The 25,298-nt window shown below is 48.4% G+C and overlaps 1 protein-coding gene across 3 annotated transcripts in view; it reads right to left on the bottom strand.

The window, feature by feature from the left end:
- Nucleotides 1-2,428: 2,428 nt before the first annotated feature.
- Nucleotides 2,429-25,298, bottom strand: part of Pik3r5 (phosphoinositide-3-kinase regulatory subunit 5) — a 79,529-nt gene continuing 56,659 nt past the window's right edge. For all 3 annotated transcript variants that reach the window (XM_029557614.1, XM_029557615.1, XM_029557616.1), the window contains exons 4-19: nucleotides 24,110-24,178; nucleotides 23,246-23,384; nucleotides 12,388-12,457; nucleotides 9,911-10,085; nucleotides 9,169-9,322; nucleotides 8,266-8,349; nucleotides 7,327-8,041; nucleotides 7,057-7,219; nucleotides 6,621-6,746; nucleotides 6,013-6,141; nucleotides 5,746-5,839; nucleotides 5,404-5,480; nucleotides 5,099-5,192; nucleotides 4,938-5,020; nucleotides 4,178-4,290; nucleotides 2,429-4,071 (exon numbers count right to left, since the gene is read on the bottom strand). In XM_029557614.1, the coding sequence (XP_029413474.1) occupies nucleotides 3,930-4,071; nucleotides 4,178-4,290; nucleotides 4,938-5,020; nucleotides 5,099-5,192; nucleotides 5,404-5,480; nucleotides 5,746-5,839; nucleotides 6,013-6,141; nucleotides 6,621-6,746; nucleotides 7,057-7,219; nucleotides 7,327-8,041; nucleotides 8,266-8,349; nucleotides 9,169-9,322; nucleotides 9,911-10,085; nucleotides 12,388-12,457; nucleotides 23,246-23,384; nucleotides 24,110-24,178 (2,427 nt within the window). In that variant the 3' untranslated portion in view covers nucleotides 2,429-3,929. The remainder of the gene's footprint in view (nucleotides 4,072-4,177; nucleotides 4,291-4,937; nucleotides 5,021-5,098; nucleotides 5,193-5,403; nucleotides 5,481-5,745; nucleotides 5,840-6,012; nucleotides 6,142-6,620; nucleotides 6,747-7,056; nucleotides 7,220-7,326; nucleotides 8,042-8,265; nucleotides 8,350-9,168; nucleotides 9,323-9,910; nucleotides 10,086-12,387; nucleotides 12,458-23,245; nucleotides 23,385-24,109; nucleotides 24,179-25,298) is intronic.

The raw sequence follows: 25,298 nt of genomic DNA, 5'->3' as shown, positions 1-25,298 counted from the left end.
GAGAGAGAGAGAGGGAACCAGTTTTGCCCAGAGAAGACCTCTGGCCCCTGGCCATAAAGGCCCCTTTCCTGAGATGTGTGGAGCAGGACTTCTCCGTGCCCTTCCTTCCTCTCTACCCCTTACCAGGCTTCAGGGGACTATGTCAAGTCATCTTCAGAGCCTGAAGCTACACTCAGACTACTTTCCTGCCCACTGTTCCCTCAGCAGTAGGCAGCACAGATTTGCCTGTGCTTCCCACCAAGGCTTCCCCTCCCTTACTCCTTCCCCCAGCCTACTCCCACCACCCTGAGGGTGTGCAGAACATCCCTTCCTTATGAGACCAGAGTTCCTCCCAAAATCCATCTCAATGAAGCTATCCTCAGACACACGTGTGAACTTTGTGTTTCTGGGATTTGGTTTATCCACCACCCTTGTGAGGAGTTGAGAGGGTCACACAGCTTAATATCTAAGTACAGATACTCAGGAGCCCTTTATCTGGGCTTGAATCCTGGTTTCCTCTTTTTACTGTCTCTGTGACCTGCATCTTAGTCTCTCCCCCTGTAGAATGGACATAGTGCCAAACACAGGGTGGGAAAAGGCATAAGTGAACTACCATGAGTGTGGGAAGCCCAGGACACCTGGCCAGTACAGACTAAGTACTGGGAAGTGTTGTAGAGGTGGGTTTAACCTGGCTGACATTCACTGAGAGGAACTGCTTTAAGTGGCTAAGAAGCTGAACTTCCACCCCTAACTTCCCAGATCTCTCAGAGGGGCACATGGGGTAGCTGTGGCCATGGCTGCCTTTCTAGCAACCGCTCAATCTCTGTGGCACTTAGTGTGCCTACAAGCAGAACAGAGCGAAACAAACTGTGCTTGGGGACAGAGCCAACTGCATGCTTTGCCTTCAGAGAAAGGCAGAGGACACTTTGTCCCTAGAAGGCTAATTTTCTATACTCTTGACTTTACTGGAAGGGTTTGGGAAAGAAAGAGAATCAGAAATGTGGGGAAAGGAGGGAGCAAATCCTCCCCTGCCCCCTCCCCCTTGGACTCAGGAAGTCCTTTTCCAAGGGACCTGAGCATCTTCCGATCTACATAGCATTTCCTATGTGTGAAGGTACCTGGGCATGCCTCTGCTGTCTGTGCTTTGAGCAGTCTGAGGAGCTGAGGCCCTCCTTGCCTAGGGCCTCTGTAGGGCCCTGGCCATGGGAGAGTCAGGGCATGGCTCTCAGGAAGAGCTGGGGGATGCTGATGGACCACTTGGTTCAGGCTCCTGCAGGAAGCCCAGCCACTTGAGAACAAATGGGGCTCAGGCATTGTTTCTGGAGACTCCTCTTCTGGAAGACTTCAAAGCCCTCCTTTAGCTCAGCAAGCCAAAGCTTTAACTTGCACAGTTCACAGCACCCCTGGGGCCAGACAGGTTTCCTGGACAATAGTGTCAGCAACATGATCCCTTTTACATACTTCCTCCCAGAAACCCCACAAGGCCCCTGAGAATAGACCTGTCTCTCCTTTTAGGGGTAGGGAGGAGAGGAGGCTTGTAGATGTGGTGAGGTGGCCAGGATTGCACATCCTGTTCTAGCATGCTGGCCCAAGATGCCCAAGAGACCCACAGAGAAGACCTGTTCTCAGCCCACTGCTTGGAACCAAGCCACACTAAGCTCAACCTAAACAGTTGTAACCCACCGAGTTTCTGGTTGCTTCATTACTGGTGACAGCCTGCTGATGTGGAACTGCAGCATCTTTAGAGCATTCTTCCCATCCAAAGTAGCTGTTCTGGGATGCTAGAACTGGTGTCTTCTACTGCCCAACATGTTCTCTTCCTCCCTCTCTATGAATGAAGTCTAAAGGCAGTCCCTAGGTCTGAAGAACCACTGTTGATCCCTCTTCCCTTCCTCTCCCTTGTATGGAGGGTCCAGGTCCTCTCTTATCAGTGATGAAGACCTCAGGCCCATCTCCTCTCCAGGGCTTGCAGCAAAAAAACAGCTGGATAGGTGAATAGGTGTTTCTCAAGTGAAGTGCCACAGGAAACCTCAACTGCAGAGTTATATAGAATTTTTTTGTTTTGTGGGTCAGTGTGTTTGATGAGACTGACATGGAAGAGTGTTAGGGAAAATTCAGCATAAATGTTCTATAGAGTGGACAATTATGAATACGCAAAACAATCCCCCAAGAACCTTACTTCTACTGTGCACAAAATGATGTTTTTAAATTTTATTTTTATTATTTTTATGTGTATGTGTGTTTGTGTCTGTGTGAGTGAATGCCACATGGGTGTGACATCAGAGCCTTTGGAGCTGTAGTTATAGGCAGTTGTGAGGTGTCTGATATGGGTGTTGGGAACTGAACTCAGATCCTCTGGAAGAGCTCACCTTTTGGGCTATCTCTCCAGTCTTGGAATGATACATGAAAACTCGCCACAGAACAATTCACTGATATACACCAACACGACTTTAAGTTGTTAACTATAAGATAAATCAATTTTATTTGAAAATAATATTAAATTTCATTCGTTGATTCGTCATGCTGACCACACAATAGAACAACATGCTCACACAGCAGGTTGAAGGACATGGAAATACATGACTGATCCTGGAGAAGATACAGATGGTTAGGATGGGGAAAATTACCACACAGTGGCTCTGTCCTCCTTCTCTCAAGTCACAGGTACTCTGGACTGGAATTTCATGAACTCCTCTAAGCCCAAAGCCTTTAGAGCAGGACAGTTCAGGAGGTCCAGAAGGGGGCTCCATGCGTGACTCGTTATACTTCAAGGGTCCTTCCCCACTTCTCCCAGCCCTGCCATCTTATCACCGTAGCTACATTTTCTCAATTCCTCAAACCCTTCTAGCATGGTGGGTTTAAACTTTTGGTTCTTGTTCTATCATGCCTGAATCCTGTGTCTCCATCAGGCCTTTAGCTCATAAGACCAAGTTCTCTGCCTCTACTCCTCTGAGATCTTCTCCAGTGAACTTGTGGGGACACAGGTTTCTGCATACAATGTGCACTAGTCTACCAAGTTAGAGCAAGTAAGGGCACTAGGACCAGTCTACAAGGGAGTGGGGGAGGGTACATACCTAGGTGGCCCTTCCTGACCAGTGCTTAGCTCTCATGGGTTCTGCCTCATCCATAGATGAGGAAGTGATTGCACCCCAGGGCAAAGACAGGGAGTCAGCCTCAGGGGGCAAGGCACCAGTCTTTCCTGGGCACCTGCTGGGAGGCATTGGGCAAGGTGCTTCAATGGCACTTCCTTTACAACCCTTTGAGGACTTCCTTCCCAGTTTAGTGCTCAGAAAATGGAGACTTGAAGAAATTCATTAACTTCCCCTATTTCTTTAGCTAAAAGAGAACAGAGCCTGTCCTGTCTCCCTTGCATCTCAGATCCAGAAAGGGGCTCAAGAGAGAAACTGTACCAGTTCCTGGCAATGAGACAAATATTAGTGCTTTTTAATCAAGGGACCTAGGGAACTTAAGAGAGAAAGCACGCCAGTGTGCTGGTGTGTACACACACATGGTGGTAGTGGTAGGATAAGGAGATGGAGGTCAGGAAAGGAAAATCTCATCCAGGTTTCTCCCGCCTGTGTCTTAGAAAGACTGACCTCTTGACAGACTCTCTCTTTGCTAAACCAAAGGTTATCCCAGCCCAGGGCTGGGAAAGGAGGCCTAACCCACAGAAAAGCCTCAGACCTTCCCTTAGGGGTTATTAGCCCACCTCTCTCCCTCTCTCAGAGGCATCTGCAAGGCCAGGTGGTCAGCGATTCTCTCCCTAATAGCTGTTTCCTCTTCAGATCTGAGGCTCCAGACACCATCACAAATCCTTGGCCCATGGCAGGACCTACAAAGGGATCCTGACCCAGCCCAGGGCCATTCAGTTCTCCACAGAGAGTGGCTGCTCTGGAGAATGGTCTAGGAGACGTTGCATGCTTTCTTGTCCAGCCTGGTACCCAGATGTGCTAGGGGAGAGCTCCACTGAAAGTCATTATGGGGAGGCAGAGAAGGGAGCACAGGTCAGGCCCAGCCTGTGCTGGCTGACCAAAGGGCCTCTGGGGCGGCAGACCACTCTTCTCTGGCTTGTAGCAGGGTGATACTTCGCACCTGTAGGGGAGGGCAAGGTAAGGGCAGGCTTCAGGTAGGATCACAGAAACAGGACCCTTCCCTGGCACCACCTTTGCCGTGACAGAGCTAGGCCCCCTTTTCCCACCTGACCACACTCTGCAGGATCTTCCTGTCATCCTGGTCCAGACACACAGCAAAGGGACAGCTGTTGGAGCCGATGATCTGCACTTTGTCCACTTTGATCTGGGACGTGCTAATCTGAAAGGGAGCCCCAAGTCAGGCACCTGTCCACACCAATCTGCCAGTCCTGGGTTCTTACTTTCCCTAGAACTGCCCATCAGGTTTGGGGAAATGAGGGACAAGACTGGCTGGTGGCTCTTCAGGGCTAAATGTCAGATCAGAGGAGGGACCCTGAAAATTCTATAAGGTCCTGCTTCCTCTGTGGCCTCTGCCCCTTCCTGAATCTAGAAGAAGCAAATGCATCTGAGGAGACTACATTGCCCATCTCCATGGGAGACCCCTGATGTGGACCCCACACTGCTTCAGACTCAGTGACTCCCAGTGACCACCAAACAACCTTTACACACACAGACACAGACACAGACACACACACACACACACCCGCACACACACACACACACACCCGCACACACACACACACACACCCGCACACACACACACACACACACACACACACACACACACATACTCACTATACTCCATATATCTGAGTATACCCAGGATCACATTCCTCATGTGCCTTTCCTCTTCTAGCCACAGGCCCTGTTGCAAACGTCTCTTCTCTGTTTCTCTCTCACACACACATGCAAAACACACACGCACGCACGCACACACATACATGCTATGCCTCCTGGGCTACGGCTGGAAGGAGAAGGGAGCCTTACCTGGTTAAAGCCCTTTTTGGACTTGGGGTTCTGTCTTTTCACCACTTCTGTCAGGGTTAGCGTCAGGGCCTCCATGCTGGAGTCTGGAGGTGATGGTAGGTCAGGTCAGGCTCAAGACCTCCCAGCCAAATCCCCCAACCATCCTCCTCCTCCCCGCTCACCTAGCTCCTCCAGCTTCTGGCAGGCCTTGTTGAGGTTGACAGAGGTACAGACCTTCTCCAGGTTGCTCCAACGGCTTCGCCCACTGATGGCTCCCTGGAAGGTAGCACAGACAGACCCTTCAGCCCAGAGACCCCTTGGGAGACCCCTTGCAGGCGAATGGGCCGCTTTCTTTCAGCACCTAGGGAAGTCTGGTTGTCTGCTACAGGCCTCAGAACACTAGAGTCAGCCTTGGGCCCAACTCTAGTGGAGGGATGGTCAGCAGCAGACCCCAGCTTGGAAGAGGCTGAGTACTGGTCTTACATACCTTGCTGTAAATAATCTGTAGTGTTAGAGGGACGGCCTCTCGGTCGTCATCAATGCCCAGCCTCTTGCTGCCAGGACCTGTGCCGCACAGACACATTCTTTACTCCCTTTTTTTCCCAGTACTCCCACAGACCACATGGTCCCTCCTCCCTGGGTACGCCCTCCCTTTGGCCCAGTCTTCTCAGGGCTCCAACTCCCCAGAGTCAGGGCTCCCTTTGCACGCCAACTTCCACCTTCCTTGAGCCCTCCCTGTGCCCCCATTCACAGTACCCCATCTTCCACTGGCCCCTCACCCTTCTGGCCACCCCTCCTAACCATCTCCATCAGAGTTCCTGCAGCCCACCTGAAGCCTTGATAGCCCGTGTGGCAGCCGAGTGACCCAGCTCCAGAGAGTTAATGAAGATCTCTGTGGTCTTGTCCCCAGTGATGAAGGTCAGCTGGAGAGAGCAGGAGCATGTGCATCAGTGTGGACCTCTTGGGCCAGCATGGGGAATGCCAGGGGGTGACAGTGGGGTACTGCAGGGAACAGGCTAGGACCTGGCCATGCTGACCATGGCTGCCAGGGAGTCTGGAAGAAGGTGGTGGTAGTGGGCCAATACAGCAACCTCACCTCTGTCTGGTAGACCTGCAGCAGAACTGGGCGGGCAGCAAAGCGGCAGTAGTAGAGCAGCATGTCGGCCAGGATGGGCAGCTTGGCTGCGGAGCCCTCCAGGGGTCTGGACTCTGCCTTCAGGGACTGCTGTGGTGGATGGGAGAGCAAAGCCAGAGGGAGGATGAGTGGGGGGCAGAGAGCCGGAGGGAAGGATGCCCTATGAGGAGAAGAGGCAAGGATACAAAGAGAGATAGAGAGAAGAGCAGTTAAGAGGCAGCTAGAGCTGGAAAGAGAGAGAAGGTGAGGTGGAACCTGGAGGAGGAACTGGGTAAGAAGCCCAGGGAAGCCTACATGGGCCTCCACAGAGACACACTAAGACTTGAGGAAAGGAGCTGACATCTAAGGTCCTCTGCACCCTTCTGATGATCCCCCATCCCTTTCACCACAGTGGCCACAGCTCTTGCCCCCAGTGCCCTCTGTTCAGGCTCCATCCTACTTCCTACTTGCCCTCCTCCCTTTCCAAGCCATCGCTGGTCTTCCATGGATTCCCCAAACACAGAGCCTTCAAACTGTGGCTAAATGACAGCAGCCAGTGGGCTCTGATCCTCACTCCAGCAGCCCCTTACCTGGCACAAGACTTCAGGAGGCAGGTGCATGAGGCCCAGCACATTGCGTTCATACCAGGGGTCAAGCATACCGAGGTAGTGAGAGATGTCATTGGTACTGTCCTCCCATGGGGTTGTGCCCAGCTCCTGGGGAAAGGGACAAGAGTCATCCCCAGCCACCAAGAACCTGGTCCATTATAGCAGTGGTACAGGAGACCACACCTGCAGCCCCAAGCTGAGCTTCTCTCTGTCCCTGGAGAAGTATGATGGCATTTTGTTTTTGTCAGATGGCAGAATGTCATACCCAATGCAGGGCAGAGACCTGGGAGTGAAGGTCTGGTGGGGGCGGGGGGGGTGCCCAAAGACACAGGTAATTGTTTGGAATGACTTCCATTCAGGCACCCACTCTTGTTCATTCCACTTTCCCACCCCATTTGGCCCAAGGTTGGGGACATACTGCAGGGTTAGTGTGCCTCAGGGAGTCAGCAGGGAGTGGGGACGTCCGGTTCACAGGGGATGGGCAGGCACCAGAGCTGGTCCCATGGCTTTGCTTCACAGGCACATAGAAGAACTGAAGCTTGAAGAACCGTGTGAGGAGTGGGTGACTGTTCTCCAGCCTCCTGGGGAGAAGTAGGTGAGAAGTGAACTTATGAGGGCTCCAAGACCCTGTGCAGGGTCCAGATTCCACCAACCTGATAGCCTTGTAGCACCCCATTTCAGTCCTTACCGGAGCTTGCTATATGCCCGAGCCACCTTCCCTGAAATCCGATCAGAACCAAAGACCACAACCCGTAGTGTGGAAGCCTTGGGGTCTTCATCCCCACTGAGGAAGGGGCGGCGGCGTTGGTGGCGTGAGGGGGGTGCTTGGAGCCAGCTGGGCAGCTGGGTACTGAGCTTGGGCTGAGGCAGGGAGCGAGAGCGCTGGGCCCGGGAAGGGAGCTGAGCTGGACAGTCCAGGGGGCTGCAGAGGCTTCCTGCCCGCCGCAGGGGCAGAGTTGGGTCTGGACTGCTCTCCAGGCTCCGAGAGTCCCTTCGCAAGACCAGCTGGCTGGTGTTCTTCAAGAGTTTATAGATCCTGTTGAACTTCTGCCCTGGCCTGCGGTGGCCCCTGTGTTCCCGGCTGCCAGGCCTCTTGGTCCACTCTGAGGAACTCTCCTCATTGTCCTCCACATAGCCACTGTCCATGCCATCTGAGAGACCTGAGACGAAGGTGGTCAACACCTGGCTGGAGAGTGTTGACCCTGAGGCCTGGGAGGAGGTGAGTGACAGAGTGGAGTCGTGAGATGCCAGAGAGCTGGTGGAGAGCAGCGAGTCTCTCTCAGCACAATGCTGATCTGTCTCCAAATCCTCCTCTTCCTCCTCCTCTTCCTCCTCATCTTCATCATCTCCTAGGATCCCTGGCTGTAGTTCCTGTTCCTTGAGGAGGATTTCCTGTAGAATGTCTACAGAGAGACAAAGGTAGTGTTTGGGTCAGTGGCCCTTGAATCCCTGTAGAGGGTGACAGGTTCTGGAAGAACAGGAGGGGGTTTGGGCCAGGGCTATAGTGCTTCCCCCACTAGACTTAGGACCTGTGTAGTGGGAGGGTCCAAAGGAGTATAAGGCATTCACAGGTGCCAACAGAAGTTGGCAGAGTGGGGCAGGTGCCCTGGCCCCAGGAACTCCTTACCAAAGCTGTCCTGGTTCCAGCTGTAGGTGTAGCACCTGGCGACAGGGATGGGGATTGTGTGGAGTTTCCCAGGTTTTGCAGTGTCTATAAGAACAGGGAGGGCAGGAAGAGGGGGCTGGGAAGAGGCCTTGCAGAATGCCCAGTCCAGTCCCCTGCTTGTCCTTACAGAAGAGGCCAGAGTTGGGAGTGGACAGGCAGGAGGTCACAGAGCTAGATAGGCTGAGGCGGAGTGAGCGCTAGGATGTCAGGCTCTTAGCTGCACAGCCTTTCTTTAAAGTGCTGTGTAAGATGGCAGACCCTTAACTAGCTATGTGGGTGTGGACAAGTCCCAGCCTCGGCCTCATTTTACTATGTCAACAAGGGAAAAAAAATAGAAATATCTTAAAAGGTTTGTTTTCTTTTTTGTTTGTTTCGAGACAAGATCTCACTATGTGACTGGCCTCAAATTCAAAATCCCCCTGCCATAGAGTCCCATGTGCTAGAATTGCAGGTGTGTGTCACCATGTCAGGCTTCTTAAGTCTGTATGAGGAATATGGTAACTGGAGTTGCTAAACGATGCTCAGAATCTGTGCTCCCTGACTCTATAATAAAAGAGTTGCAGAGGGCATTTCTAGCCTCCCTTGGAGCAAGATGTGACCATGTGACATAAGTGGGATCAAGGACTATGCACAGCAGTGGCCAGCACAGCTTCTGCAATCTTAACTCAGCCCCACGTCACTCAGCCCTGCACCTGCAGACAGGAACTCTGACTGAGGACTGACTGGAGGATCACCCAAATGCTGAGGAACCTGGTCACTGGAAGATTGAGAGGAACAGTGCCACCAGGCCTGCTGCCAGGCACACCTTGGGAGCCAAAATAAATGATGGGGGAGTGGTGGAGTCATTCTCCCCCAGACCCTCACCTAAGACCCCAGGGAAGCCCGCTTTTTCTCCCACTGCTTGCAGCTTGGTCCGAAGCCACTGCCGGGCCTCTGCAACATCCCCGATGCCAGATGCCAGTTCCTGGGCTTCTGTCGTCTCTGTGAAGATGTTTTCAAGCTCTTCCAGTGTCTTGGACTGAAAGGCCAAGAGGAGACAAGGTGTGCTCCTGACCCATGGCCTGGACACCTGCCTTTTCCAGTTCCCAGGGTCTGACCAAGGGCAGCAGCAAGAAAGTGGCTTCCAGCCTCCCCACCCACTGTGCCCATTGGTAGCTGGGGAGCTGGGTCTCCCCCTACCCCACCTCCCTTCTACCCTCAGGAAAAGGTCAGGATAAAAAGGCCCAGAGAGAGCACTGCAGAATGGGAGAGACTTTACACCCCTCACTGCATCCCAGGGTAGGGAAGAAGTGTCCATGTGACACAGCTGACTGGTCACAGAGCTAGGACAAGAGGCTGGGCCTTCATCCAAACAAATCTTATCCATGTTCCCCTGGCACAAGCTGTCTTCTGGAACACCAGGCATCAGTACCCAGCCCAGTGCCCAGGGTATAGCCACACTCTGGCAAGGACCCAGCACATCAGGGCCAGCCCTGCAGCCAATGCCTAGCAGTGGCACTTGGGGTGAGGGAGGCCAGTGTACTCAAAGACCAAGGCCCAGATTCAGCAAGAAGAGGGCTATGCATCTACAGCAAAGTACTTCATAGCTCAAGTCCCCAGTCCATACCTGAAGCCTATGGTGCAGGCTGGGGAGGTCACAGTGGGCCCCAAAAGTGGCCTGGAAGGCATGCAGGAGCAGGGTGGTGTAGGCACTGTGGGGTGACTGTCCAGGAGTGCTCAACTTGTCTGCCACAGCGAGAAATTCTGCCTGTACCTCCACTGGGTTCAGCAACAACACAGTGCTGGAGACACAGAAGACAGGCCATGGTATAGTCACATCCCACCCCTATGCCAGTGGGATCAGCTCTTTGAGGTCTGGGCCTCTTCACAGCCCAGCAGGACTGGACAAGTGACAGCAGCAGGCTGGGAAAAGGTTGGGGGTCAGAGTCCCATTTCCATGATTATGATTACGCTGGTGTATTTTGCAGGTAAACTTTCAAAGACTCTTTCAAAACTGAACTTGAGGTGCTGGAGAAATGGCTCAGTAGTTCAGAGAAACTTTCTGCTCTTGCAGAGGACTCAGGTTCGATTCCCAGCACCCACATGGCAGCTTACAACTGTCTGTAACTTCAGTTCCAGGGGATCTGATGCCCTCTTTCGGCCTCCTTGATCACCATGCACACATGAGGTGCACATATATACATGTAGGCAGAACATTCATATACATAAAATTAAAATAAATCTTTAAAAACTGAACTTGGAGCTAGAGAGATGGTTAAGAGCCCTGGCTGCTCTTGCAGAGGAACCAGGTTCAGTTCCCAGCCCCCACATGGCAGCTAACAGCCATCAGTAACTCCAGTTCCAGGAAATCTGGTCTTCTCTTCTGACCTCCGTGGGCACTGCACAACATGGGTGCACTTACATACATGCAGATAATACACTTACACACATAAAATAAAAATAGTAATAAAAAAGCTGAACTTTGAGGAGCTGGGGATAGCTCAGTTGACAGAGTGACTGCTTAGCATGCATGAAGGCCTGAGTTAGATCCCTAGCATTGCATAAACCTGGTATGGTGGTACATGCCTATAATCTTAGCACTTGTAAGATAGAAGCAAAAGGATCAGAAGTTCAAGGTCATCCTTGGCTCGGTACCTATTTCAAGACTAGCCTGGGATACATGAGACCCTCCCTCAAAAACAAAACAAAAACAAACAACAAAAACCTGAAACTGACTTTTTAAAAAATGTTTTTTTACTGGGCGTGGTGGTGCACGCCTTTAATCCCAGCACTCAGGAGGCAGAGGCAGGCAGATCTCTGTGAGTTCAAGGCCAGCCTGGTCTACATAGTGAGTTCCAGGACAGCTGGGGCAATGGGGAGACCCTGTCTCAAAAAGACAAAAAAAAAGTTTTTTTGATTATTTTTATTCTATGTGTGTAACTTTATTCCTGCATGTATATAAGTGTACCCATGTTATACATTGCCCACGGAGGCCAGAAGAGGGCATTAGACCCCTTAGAACTGGAGTTACAGATGGTTGTGAGCTGCCGCATGGATGCTGGGAACTCAGCCTCTGCAAGAGCAGCCAGTGCTCTTAACAACTGAACCATCTCTCCAGTCCCCTGAAACTGACGCTTTACCGTAAGTTTTACATTAATTTTTATTTTGAGACAGGGTCACGTTATACATCTCACATTATGAGACAGTGTGGCCTCAAACTCACAATTCTCTTGTCCCAGTCTCCTGAGTGCTACCTTAATTTTTATACAATCACCTTTTTCCTATGGGAGATCTGAGTGAATACAAATGACTCAAAAAAGGATGGCTGTTAGTCAAGAAGACTTCAAGTCCAGAGGCCTTTTTTCAGGGAGAAGGAGGAGCAGGGGAGCCACACGCTGTTGTGCAGCATGGCCTGGGGTTGGCAAATGCCCAGAGGAAAGGGTGTCAAGTCAGGCCTGCCTCCACTCCTGGGGACACCTTTTCAAATTAACCCAAAGGTATCAGGCTTGTGGCATTAGGCTGGAGGAAGTGTGTGCTAGGCCTCCTCCACCTCTTGGCAGGACATCTGGGGTCTCCCCCAACTGCCTTTCTGGGGTGTCAATGTTCAAATTTCTTTATTATGGAAACTTGTGAACACACCCAAATCTTAAGAGACTAATGGCCCCTGAAATACTGACAGCCATTGGCCTGCTCATTTCTCTGAGCTAATCCCCTACACTGCAGTTACTTGGTTCACAGGGGACTGCAGCCAGAACTGCCTGACCCTTTGTTCACTCACATCAAATTCCAGGGCAAAGAAGCACCAAGCAGGCAATGTTCCTACCAGGCTGGGCAGGTGTCTGTCCCAGAGGAAAAGGGGTGAGTCAGGGCACAAAGGCAGGACCGTCCCCATCAATCAGAGACACTGTTTGTGATTTCTCTATTCAAGAGAAAAAGAAGGTGGGCTCTTAATAACAGTGCCTGACTAGCCCCAGCCCCTTGCTGTTCACAGACCTGTGCTGAGCTCCACTGCACACAGGACAAGGCTAACCGAGCCCCTGCCCTGGCTGTCTTGCTTGATTTCTCTACTAAAGACCTTGTTCATCCTCCCCCAAGAACACTCACATTGTAGAACTTCGGTGTCTCCTGATGGGCAGGCCCTGCTCAGCCCTCACCAGCCGCTGGTAGGAGATCCCTGCAGGCCAACAACACAGAAGAAGAGGGTGGGTGGGCTTACCTCCTTGATACCCTTGCCTTGGGTCTCACCACAAGCCAGTCTCCGGACAGTCATGCTGGGAGTGCCCCACGAGGCTCCAGAGAAGCCTGTGGAGGACAGCTGCTATTTGGCCCTCGGATGCGTGGTGCTTTGCTTCTGTGAATCAGGTCACTTCACCTATAATCCTCCACCCTATGACTTCAGCCTCTATACCAAAGCCTTCCTGAGCCTCTCTCTCCTTGGCAGTTCCTCTGCCTCTCTGACTGTCTTCTTGACTACTCTATCCAGACCCTGTCCCCAGACTATGGACAGGCCAGCAAGAAATAAAGCGAAGCAAGGTTGGAACCCTCATGTTCTGTTCTGGCTCTTCCCAATGGCCTTGGAAGGTAGGTCCCCTGGGCCTTCACTCGTCTTGGAGAGAAAGCTAGAGAAGAGGGCTCTGTGGCTGGTCACAGCTGAGTTCCAGGCCACTTGGGATCCACTAGCCTGGACTTTAGGGTCTGGGGGGCGGGCAGACCTCTTGGGAGAGAGAACTCAGGCCCAGGATCTGCCAAGTAGTTCCTGCCCCCTAGTCCATGTCTTTAGCGTTTGGTGTCTTCCTGCAGTGGAGGAGGGGCTTGAGCCAGACACCCTCAGCCCCCATGCTCAGCCTCAGAATCCAGCCTCCTCTTCTCTGCCTGGCTTCCATGCTGCCTTGGGGACCTGGGTCTTGCCTAGTGCCAGCTTTCTCTGAACCGTCTGTAGTCTAGTCCCTGTCACAGCCTGCTCCCCCTCCTCTCCTGTGATTTCAAACACCCTGAGAGGAAACAAAGCTCTGAAATAGTTAACAAGGAAGTCCCTGTGTAGTTGTGTCGTGTTCCACACCCCTCCTCCCCGCACTGGCTGGGACTGGGTTTGGGGAGCTAGTGGGAATTCCCCTTGGATGCAGGAAAGCCAAGAAAGCTGTAAACACAAAGGCCGTGACTTTTGTTCAGTAAATGGGAGAAAATTACCAATTCATGCTCTTCTAACTTGGGATCCAATTGCTTTAATTGTTAGTCTTTTGTATGATGTTTGGTTTCTGTAATTGTCATAGGATTAGAAGCTTTGCTAGCAGAGTCCCTTAGTCTCAGGACTTGGATGCCATCTAGTGGCCACTTACATACATTGCAACGACAAATTCACCACTCACCCGCAAGGCCAGATACTCTGACCTCAGTCTCCCTGACCACAGTACACACAAAGAAATCTTCCGTTAACCTTATTTCTCTTTTTTACTTAATTTGTGTGTGTGTGTGTGTGTGTGTGTGTGTGTGTGTGTGTGTGTGTGTGTGTGTGTGGCCTGAGTGGAACTCAGGGCATTGCATATGCTAGGCAAGCATCCTACCACCGAGCTACATCTCTAGCCCAATTTAACGTTGTTAATGCTGATGTTTGGTGGGGTTTGGGGGCCACATGGCATATGTATGTTTTCATGTGTGTGGGCCCACGTGTATGTACAGGTGTGCAAGCAATGTATGTGCATGCTTGTGGAGGCCAGAGGTTGACATAGGGTGTCTTTCTCAATTGCACTCTACTTTGAACCCAGAGCTTTCTAATCTTACTAATCTAGTTAGCCAGCTTGCCTGCAGCAGGGAGCCTCTCTCCCTTTGACCTCTCCCTGTGTGCTGTAGCTTGTATTTTTAAAAAAAAATTTAAAAATTTATTTATTTTTATTGTTATGTGTATGAGTGTTTTGCCTGCCCGTTTGTAAGTGTACCCATGTTGGGTAATGCCCATGAAGGCCAGAAGAGAGTGTCAGAACCCCTGGAACTGGAGGTAGAGATGGTTGTTAACCACCATGTAGATGCTGGGAACCAAACTCCAGTCCTCTGCAGCCAGTACTCTTAACCACTAAACCATCTTTCCAGTCTCTGTAGTTTGCATCTTAAGTGTCTTCAAAGGCCCAGGTGCTAAGGCTCAGCTCATGACATTTGGGGAGATGGTGGAATCTTTAAGAAGTGGGGCCTGGTGGGAGGTCTTCAGCTCACTGAAGGTTTGTCGGCTTCAAAGCAGATTGTGAGCTCCCAGTTCCTACTCCTTCTTCTCTTCTGCCTCCTGGTGGTGGCATAAGCAGCTTGCTCCACCAAGGCCAAGACGTGCTGCTTTATCATGGGCCCAGACGGATGGGAGACCAATCAATCACGGACTGGTGCTTCCAAAACTGGAGGCCAAACAAAATAAACCCTTTCTCTTTACAAGTTAATCATCTCAGTTATCTTGTTATAGGGATAGAAAGCTGACTCCTACACTTGGTCACCTCAACAGTGAGACTAACTCTGAGATTGTTTCTTAGGCTAAGACTGCAAGGGCTGTAACAAAAAAAAAAACTTGCCTGAGCTGTTCCTAGGTCAGGTCCTAGCAAGTAGGAATCAAGAGGAATCACCCCATGTGGCAATCAGTCATTACTGTCAACTTGACTGGATTTAGACTCACCATGGAAACACACTTCTGGGTATATCATGAGTGGGTTTTTTTGTGTGTGTGTGTATGTGTGTGTGTGTGTGTGTGTGTGTGTGTTTGAGGCAAGGTCCCAAATCTCCTGACTGGCCTTGAGTTCATGGCAATCTCCTGCCTCAGTCTCCCAAGTGTTTTTAATATTTTTTATTATTTATTTTATGTGTATGAGTGTATCACCTGCATGTATGTGAGTGCACCCATATTGTGCAATGCCACAGAGGTCAGAAGAGGGCTTTGGATTCCCCTGGAACTGGAGATAAGGATGGTTCGTAGCCACCGTGTAGGTGCTGGGAATCGAACCCGGGTCCTCTGCAAGAGCAGTCAGTGCTCTTAACTGCTGAGCCGTCTCTCCAGCCCCCATGAGAGTGTTTTTAAAAAGGTTTAATTGGGGGGAGGGAAGACCCAACTGGAATGTGGGTGGCACTAGTCTATGGGCTGAGGTCCTGGGCTAAATAAGAGGAGAAAGTGAGCTGAGCAGCAATGTGTACATCTCTTTGCTTCCTGACTGTGGATGCAAAGTGACCAGCTGCCTCAGGCGCCTGTCGCCAAGCTTTCCTACCATATAGGCTGCACCCTCAAACAGTGAGCCAAAATAAACCTTTCCTCTCTTAACTTGTTTTTGTCAAGTATTTTGTGATAGCAACAAGAAAAGTAACTAATATACCCCACGTGGGCAAAGAATGGTACAGGTCATGGTAAATAGCAAGCAGACATATTCAAGATCAAGCTCCTTGCCCAAGCATCAAGGCCCTTCACAGCTAAGCTGTGCTTGCCCATCTAGGCTTCTTTTCTTTCTTTTATCTTAACTTTCATTTATTTTTATTTTATGTGTATGAGTGTTTTGCCTGCATGGATGTAAGTACACCATGTGATGCCCACAGAGGCCAGAAGAGGACATCAGATTCAGATGGGCATCAGTTACAGATGGTTGTTGGCCACGATGTAGATGCTGGGAACCAAACCTGAGTCTTTGCAAGAGCAGCCAGTGCTCTTAACTGCTGAGCCATCTCTTCAGCCCCCTCCTGTCTTTCTTAAAGCTGCAAATAGAGGACCATTCTGCACAGAGCAGCCTGACTACAAAGACCCAGGGTACAGGAACACCACCACTCTGTCATCCAGGAAGGACTGGCATTAGCCACCCTTGATGGCATTACTATGTGAGGATGCTGAGAGGTAGCTGGCCATGTGTAAGGCAAAAACATTTGAACTAGGTTTCCACTTACAAGACAAACAGCAAGATTTCCTGGAGTTGACAGGGTTAATATGAAGAGGGAGCAGCACCCTGCCTCATCATCACAACCCCTAAAGGAGACTGTCCTCTAGTTTACTATTAGCAACTTACTACTAGAATCAAAGACAGTTTGAGAATCTGATCTCCAGCTGCCCAGGCATAATATATGTTATGGTTTGTGTAGGAAATGTCCCACACAAGCTCATGTTTTGAATACTTGTTCTCCAGCTGGTGTTTTAAGAGGTTCTGGAAACTTTGAGGTGGGGGATGGGGCTTAACTGGAGGAAGTAGGCTGTGGTACTGGACCTCTGACACTTATACAGACCCTTGGTTCCTGTCGCATTCTACATTTTCCTGGTCTACTATGATGTGAACAGCCTCTGCCACACATTCCTCCTGCCATGAGCTGAGCTGTTCTGCCATGATTTCCCCATCATGATAGACTGAAACCATGTGCCAAAATAAATCTTTCCTCCTTTAAGTTGTTTTTGTCAGGTATCAGGGTCACAGTGACACAAAAGCAACTAAAACAACATCCCAGGAACTCTGCTTCTCTTACACTTTTCTCCCAGCCAGGGTTTACAAGCAATATCTTCCTTCTCTCCATCTTGGGGTCCTGGAATCTAGAAGGATGAAGGGAATTGGTCGTGTAGCCTTAGCCTGAAAAGTGCTGGGCAGCACAACCTTTGGGGGCCAAGCAAAAACAGGGGAGCTGTAAGCGGAAGGCCTGGTGTTTCTAGCAGATGGTGTCTGGGAGCAGAGGGGTGGCAGGTGAAGAGATGTGGTTAGGAAGGCAAGAAAATACTAAGAGGGAGGAAATTGGTCTGTTGATCTCTATGTGGTCAGACTCACAAGATCAATAAAAGACAGACAGTGCCCTAACCCCACAGAAATGCCTGTGGGATAAGGTCTCCAGCTTTTCAATCCCCGGGCCTGGGGGTGGGGCAGGTGACTCCTGCCATAGCACCCTGTTTACCACTTAGAGTCACCCTAATAGGACCAATAATGGTTTTATCCACCACTCTTACCAAAAAGTTGTTTATGGCAGAAACACCCAGGTGTCTAGTCAAAAATCCACCTCCTTTTCTTCCCTACTAATGGGACACTGGGCCATATGTCCAGCTGGTAAGTCAAATTTCTGGGTTTCCCTTGCAGAACGTGTTAAGTAGAGCTTTTGTGCACCCCACTTTTTTCTTTCTACTACCTAGAATGTGAGCAAGGCGGCCAAAGCTCCAGCAGCCGCCGTAGACCATGAGTTACCATGTAAGTCAATGCTTCTAGCTAAGGATGGTGGACTGAGAAGATGAAGCCTGTCTAGGGAGTTGGTAGGGCCATTGTGCTAATGCTGGATTGCTTTCTTCCAGACTAGGTGGTGTGTGATGTGTGTGTGTAAACACACATACAAGTGAGAGAAAAATAAACTAAGAATGTAAGCCACTGTTATTTTGGGCTTCCTGTTATAAGTGTTAGTTTTGACTGATCACATCCTATGACTTCTAAACTACCTACCCTCTGGGACTGAAGAGATGGCTCAGTGGTTAAGAGTACTGACTGCACTTGCAGAGGACCCAGGTTCAATTCCCAGTACCCACATGATGGCTAACAACTGTCCAAAACTCCAGTTTCATGGGATTCTATGCCCTTTTCTGACCTCTGTGGGCATTACACAACATGAGTGCACTTGCATACATATAGACACTACACTCATACACATAAAAATAAAAATAAATAAAATATTTAAAATATTTGCCCTCTACTCTTGTCCCTAAACCTCCCCCTATCTACTGTTCAAAGATGTTTGACATTCATTCCTTGAGGGTACTGAAACTTGCTTTCTGTCATTATAATCATCATCATCATCATCATCATCATCATCATCATCATCAAATGTATAAAATTCAAATTTCTGTGAGAACTAACATCCCAAAAGAAGCCTACTTCCACTGAAGCATCTTTAGAATCCACCTGTCACCCTTGTTAGGCAAAACTGAGCCAGGTCCACTTCAGTCCTGCAGTGACAGGAAGCCAAAGGGTAGGAGGGCACTGGACGTGCCCCAAAGGAAAAAGAACATGAGAAATTCCCCCAAAGGAGGACTGTGCTTACTACACAAATCCAGAGGGACAGCCAGGGTCTCCAGGCGTAGGCGTCTTCTGTAGAACTAGTTTTGTGTAAATGGGAGAGGACTTTGCTATAACTTTTGGAATCAAGCAGACGTGGGTTCTCATGCACAGTGCTTGTCAGCATGTGACTATGGGAAAGCTGCTTGCTGCCTAACTCCCATTCCATCTTCTGAAAAATCAGTATAAGAGTTAGTAGGACAAAAGCTGTTCTAAGAATACATGGGACCCATGCTTGGCAGTGCTAAACACACCATAAGCACACTGTAATGATGACTCTGTCATTAATAATAGAAGTCCTGTTTTGTCGGGGAGGCTCAGAGCTTAAGCAACTTGTCCAAGATCATTAGCTAGTGACAAATATAGCTTCTTGTCATACCCCGGTCTGGGTTCCTTCTTTCACACTTGACTGTATAGCTTGGACAAGGGAAGTGAACTCATAAGTTTTCTGCATGTATGATGGCAATGTTGTGATGTCTCCTTCTCACCCAGTAGAGCTATGGCCTGGCAAGATACAATCCTTGTGTGCTTTGAAAATTGATGAATGCCTCACATATAAAGGGCCTGTGTCATCACCCAGGATTCCAGGTTAGCCTTTTGTAGGCAAGTATGGAATCCTGTATCACTATGTAGGCCAAGAGTCAACACTCAATAAAAACGTGGGCTGAGCCCAGAGGGCTGTGCTGGGCAGTACCAGTACTACCATGCAACTTCCTGCCACCCCAGTGCAGACCAGAGTTGACTCCATTGGAGGTGGAGTCAGGAAAAGGGGAGAGGCCCCTCCTTGATAACCAATCCACTTCCCCTGCCACCAGCCACAATCTCCATGGCAACTGAGTCTTTGAGACTCCATGGGGGGAGGACTCAGCTTCGCAGATCTCTTTTTGACTTTGACAGGGTCTATCTCCTAAGTTATCAGCATTCCAATGCTACCGCCCACAGCAAGATAAAATCAGTGGTGACAGCCCCCCTCCTCACAGACTTGCCTGAGAGGCAGCACTGTTCTCCCGCTGTACAGACAGGGAAATAGCTTTATGTAAGTTCCGTGTCATGCCAAAGGGCCCTCAGTTAGTGAGCAGCAGATTCAGACCCAGGATTTGAAACCATAACAGTCTGGTATCAAGCCCACAGAACCACTGTTATCTGGCTTCTCTAAGGGCTCCAGTTCCTTAGTCCCCATTCTGATCTGCATTCCAGCCTTCTTGCTCTCCTCCTCCTCATCTGGGCTCACTGAGGGTGAGTGGGGACTCAGGAATAAATACCATCAAAATCACCCCAAGGTGTTTTCTAATGAACCTGTCTTCAGGTCTTGTAGAAGAAGGTAATGTTATTTAACTCACTACTTGTTCCGTGCAATTAGAGATTACCTTGTGGTATGAGAAAAGTCACAAATGATTTTTGTTCCATAGAAAAGATAACCCCAAGGCTCTGGCTCTATCACTGAAACCATAGTGGCTAATTTTGTATCTACTGTCATTTTATTTTAGCTTATGTGAGAAATATACATCAGTTTCTCCTATCTTTTTTAAAAACCAGCTCTACCACCTTGCTGTTGATCAGTAACAAGTGAATTATATCTCCAACACAAGCTCAGCATACACCTGCAGGAGTTTCTGAGCTGTTTGAAAAATATTCTCTGACACAAGGAGAGTTCATGATTTCCTATTTCAGTTCTGCCTTTCCTCAAAGAGATGTTTCTAGCTCCCAGTGAGAGAATCCTGCTCTAGGCATCTGCCTTCTCCCATGTCCTATATCTGAGGCCTCACATAGACCCAGAACAATGTTAAGGAGAATGTTCTCAGCAATGAGCTATGGCTTCTGGGTCCTCCCTGCTTTGAAGCAAAGTACTAATTTCATTCCCACCATCAATGGCTGCTCTCCCTGGTTCTTGTCGTTCAGCCTTAGCATCCCATCATTCCCAGGGTCTGGACCTTACCACTGCCTGCCTCTCCATGTCTGTTTGCTGGGCTGAGAAGAATAGTACTGCCTAACAACACACAGAAACATCTCGAGGCATAGCATGCACCCAACACTGGTCAGACAGCTGGTTCTACTTGAAATTGGGAAGCGGTCTCCCATAGGTGACATCCTTCCCCCATCTGGCATCTCTCTCACCCACTTTTTTAAAAAAGGGAGTCCCTTGGTTCTTTGGCATCCAGGGAAGGTTCTAGCAAGGTATGCAGCGTGAATCCTTTCTCTTGAAACTGTAAAAGGAAAGAAAAGCTGTGCCTCCAGTCAATAGCCAGAAGCCAAGAAAGGTCCATATGGCAGCAAACAACCATCCATAACTCTAGTTCCAGGGGATTGAACACCCTCTTCTGGCCTCTGTGGGCATTGGATGCACTTAAGATATATGCAGGCAAAACACTCATATGTATAAAAACTTTTAAATAAATCAAAAATCGAATTTTCACAAGTCCCTATTGCTGCTGCCTTGTGAATACGCTCGGCAGCCCTTCTCCAGTCTGGGTCCTGGTCGTCTGCTTTTCTTCTACTGCTTTTATGGTTTTGTTTTGCACAGTCAAACCTTTAACCTATCTGCAAGTTATTTTATGTCTGAGATGGAATTTTATTTTCAATTTTTTTAGTTAGAGTTTTAACTCATTAAAAAAATGATCTGTCAATTATTCTGATACCATTTATAAAATGTCAGAATTCTTTCATTACTGCTTTGAGGGTGCATCTTTGCCATCTCACAACTTCTATACACTTAGGTAGTTTCTAGATGTTGTCATTTAGTCTGTTAATCTACCTAGTCTTACATCATTTTAATAACCTTAGCACCTTCAAAGACCTAGTAATGCACATATTTCCTCTTACTCTTCTTTAAGAATACATGAATAAACACATAGTAAATACATAAATGCTTCTGCAGATATTTATTCTTTCAAATAGGCTTTAGTTTTTAGTTTAAAAATATTTTATACATTATTTTAGACTTTTCGTGTATGAGTATATTGTCTGCATGTATGTAAGTGTACCCATGTCATGCAATGCCTGCAGAGGCCAGAGGAGGGCATCAGATTCCCCTGGAACTAGAGTTATGGACAGTTGTTAGCTGTGGGTACTGGGAATCGAACCTGAGTCCTTTGCAAGAGCAGCCAGGCTCTTAACTGCTAAGCCATCTCTCTAGTCCCCAGTTAATCAATCTTTAAGTGATCTTGTTATTTCTATTCTGCCTACACTTACTTTCATAATACCTGATGTTATTATGATATTGGTTTAATTCAGCAATATATTTCTTCAATTGTTTGTCTTTCAGCAAAGCCTGACTTTTCTACGTAGGTTATTCATATTTCTTATTTTACATTTAAAAAATTTAAACTTTAAATTTTATTTTACGTGTGTGTTTAGCCTGCATGTATCTAAGTGTACCTGGGTTGTGCGATGCCTGTGGAGGTCAGAAGGGGGTGTCAGATCTCCTGGAACTAGAGTTACTGATGGTTGTTAACCATCATGTGGGTGCTAGGAACTAGATCCAGGTCCTCCTTAAGAGCAGCCAGTGCTCTTAACTGCTGAGCCATCTCTCCAGCCCCTTTAATTTTATATTTTTCTATTCCTACTATAAATTGTGTTTTCCCCTACTTTCTCTCTCTCTCTCTCTCTCTCTCTCTCTCTCTCTGAAATAGGATCTCACTCTGTAGCCAAAGTTGGCTTCATACTTGTGGCAATCCTTCTGCCTCTGACTCTAGAGTGCTGGGTACTTCCTTACTGATTGGGGCTGCTATATGGGAAAGTTTAAATCACCTGTCTTCTAGTTCTGAGTTATTCATTCAGGCAATTCTCATAGGCTTATATAAGCAATTGCTTGAGTGTTATATAATTAAAGTATTATCTCTTCCAGATGAGGAAATATTCTTTATTTTTTTCTTTTTGCATAGGCAAAATATATTTAAGCAAAACCAGAAAGATACTTGAATTTAATGGAAATGCCTCTAGCATTTCACCTGGGCTGATGCCATATTTAAAATACTTCTATGACAATAGTTTCCATGTATTGAGGAATTTTGAATACCAAGAGAGGGTGTTGAATTTAAGCAAATGTTGTAGAGGTCTCTATTGAGATGTCGTGTGACTTTATTCCTTGAAATAGAAACGTGATGAATTACTGCGGGCAGCCTCTCAGGAAGTCAGACTTGGTTATTTTTCTTCTTGATCTATTATAGTTTTCTTAGCTTTCCTTCTCATTTTAAATCAGCATTTGCAGTTGGCAAGATTGCTCAGTGGATAAGGGTGCTTGCCACAAAGGCTGATGATCTGAGTTCAATCCTCAGGACCCACATGGTAGAAAAAGTTATCCTTGGACCTTCATATACATACCAAGATGCACGTGTGCACCCCCCCTACACACACACACACACACACTCACACACACATACACACACAAGACAAATGTTATTTAAGATAGCATTTGCAAATTCTCAAGAACTGCTACTTTTCAGATCCCAAATACAAGAAACTCTGAAGTACAAAGTCTTTGCCCACATGTCAAGGCAGCCACCAACTTGACTGCTCCTAGCCACAGCCACTCTCCCAGGGAAAGCAGCTGTCTATGAGTTCCCAAGGCAAAGAGAATAAGGGCCTCTTGTGATTATTCTAGGGACTTTTCTGTGTGACCTGCACAGCCTCAAACACCCCATAGCTACTCAGAGCAGAGGCACAGGCCAAGTGATGGGGTCCCCTTGCTTGAACGCCTGCTCTAGCTTCCCTGAACAGTTCCTTCTCAAGTTGCCACTCATGTTTACTACTTTAGCTGGTGAAAACTGATGCCACGTGCAGCATGAGGAGGAAACTCCCAGGTTGTGACCAGGATATGGACAGAGATGAGTCTAAGGTGGCCAGGTAAGGAGGTGGTTTGTAGCTGAAGAACTATTCTAGAAAGGCTAGACTCTTCCAGTCATGTGATCCCCAACCCTCGTGCTAATCTTCTTAACACTTACCTGGGGCCTTGAGTTCGGCATCAATGAAGGTGAGCAGTTCCTGGCAGATGCTGCAGTAGGGAACTGGCCAGGTCAGGAAGCAGTGGTAGGTTCTGGCTGCCTTCAGAAGGAGATCTGAGTCCGGTGGAAAGTGTGGTGTCTGGGATGGAAAGGGGGCAGTAAGCAGAGATCTAGATGGGTCAGAGCCTGCTAAAATTCCAGGACAGCTTCTGCTCCCTTTCTGGAATGTTCCACAAAGGACATATATTTCCTGGGAGCAGTATGTCCCAGGACAAGATCAGTAAGAACTGAATTGCAGATGGGGACGATGACACTCAGGGTGTCTGTCTTCATGGTAAGCATCTTGGTTTCATGGAACACATTACAGTTTACCCAACACTTGAGAAAACTGCTCTGAAAAGCTGTCACCTCGGATGTCATCTTAAATGGGGCCACTATTGTAACTCATTTTAAGGAACAATCTTCAGTGCTTAAATTATCCTCCGGAGAGGCAAATATTTTTATTCTTTGGGTCACCTGGTATCCCTAGTCTAATGATCAGAGTGATCACACTAGATGAAACTGACCACTGGGGTGAAAAATGAGATGGACATAAAAATCTCTCAACAGAATCTCTCGTGAACATGCTTTGAAATGCAGTTCCTCCATGGAAGCCCAGAGGTGCCAGGCACCATGGCAGCTACGTAAAGGGACCAGAGGCTTCTGAAGATGGTGGGTCTGAAGGCATCAGAAAGCTGAAACCCATTTCAAGTGTCATTACTTGGAAAGTTTCTCTGTTTATTCTCAGAGAACTGAGAGCTGTGTCCCTGATGGAGGCCAATCTCCCCTCTCCTCCCTCTCTGATCCCGGCCCACTTGAACTTACACAAAGGACAGTTGAATAGAAGAGCAGAGCCAGTGGGGCGAGGAGGTCATAGGTGCCCTTTTCTTGAACCTGTGGGGACAGGGAGGTCAGAACACAAAGGTCTCTCAGCCCACTCTGTACCTCACAGAGGTTCACAGTTGGAGGCAGAGGGACGGCTTCTGTGCAGGGTGACCTCAGCAGGCGCGAACTCAGACTTTTCCTTCTCTCTTCCTTTCTCTCTCACAGCTGTCATTCAATTCCTTCTACAAAGCTCTCCCTTGTGCCTCCATGGCAAATGTCCTTCATATTGGAGTTTCTGAGTTAGGCACTCCAGAGCAGGTATGGCTCTTGAGTAACGAGCTTTGTGATCATTGAGTAAAAGCACCAGATAAATGTGATACCAGGGTGATGACCTTGAATGTCATGTAAAGTAATGGACTTTCTTCTGGGGATAGTCAACTGAGACAGAAAAACGCCTTCTAACTCTGTCATGAATTAAAAAAAAAATGAGGCTGGGCATGGTGGCACTCGCCTTTAATCCCAGCACTCAGGAGGCAGAGGCAGGCGGATCTCTGTGAGTTCAAGGCCAGCCTGTTCTACATAGTGAGTTCCCGGACAGCTGGCGCTACAGGGAGACCCTGTCTCAAAAAGACAAAAAAAAAAAAACAAACCCTAAAAGTTTATTTATGAAAGAGCCAGAATCCATTTTGGGGCTCAGCCTATTCTGTAATCCCCACCCAGTTTAGCACTAAATACTCTTCAAGCACAAAAGCCTGTGCATTGGGGGCTGGAGAGATGGCTCAGTGGTTAAAAACACTTACTGTTCTTCCAGAAAACCCAGCACCCACATGGCAACTAACAATAGTCCATAACTTCAGTTGTACACATGTGGTGCACTTACATACATGCAAGCAAACACTCATACTCATAAAATAAAAATAATAAAACATTCTTTTAAAAGCCTGTGCATTGGGGCCAGAGAGCTGGCTTGGTGTTTAAAAGCACAGGCTGCTCTTCCAGAGGACCTGGATTCAGTTCCCAGATGGTGGCTTACAACTATCTGTACCTCCAGTTCTAGGGGATCCAACACCTTCTTCTGACCTCTGTGGGCCCCTCATGTACATGGTACACTTACATGCAAGCAAAACATTCATGCATGTAAAATAAATAAATAAATAAATAAATAAATAAATAAATAAATAAATAGTCT

The sequence above is a fragment of the Nannospalax galili genome, unplaced genomic scaffold (genome assembly GCF_000622305.1).
Source record: "Nannospalax galili isolate Female #2095 unplaced genomic scaffold, S.galili_v1.0 scaffold146, whole genome shotgun sequence".
In the NCBI taxonomy this organism is placed as follows: Eukaryota; Metazoa; Chordata; class Mammalia; order Rodentia; family Spalacidae; genus Nannospalax; species Nannospalax galili.
Note: the sequence above shows the minus strand (reverse complement) of the source record. Positions and strands in the feature narration are given on the sequence as shown.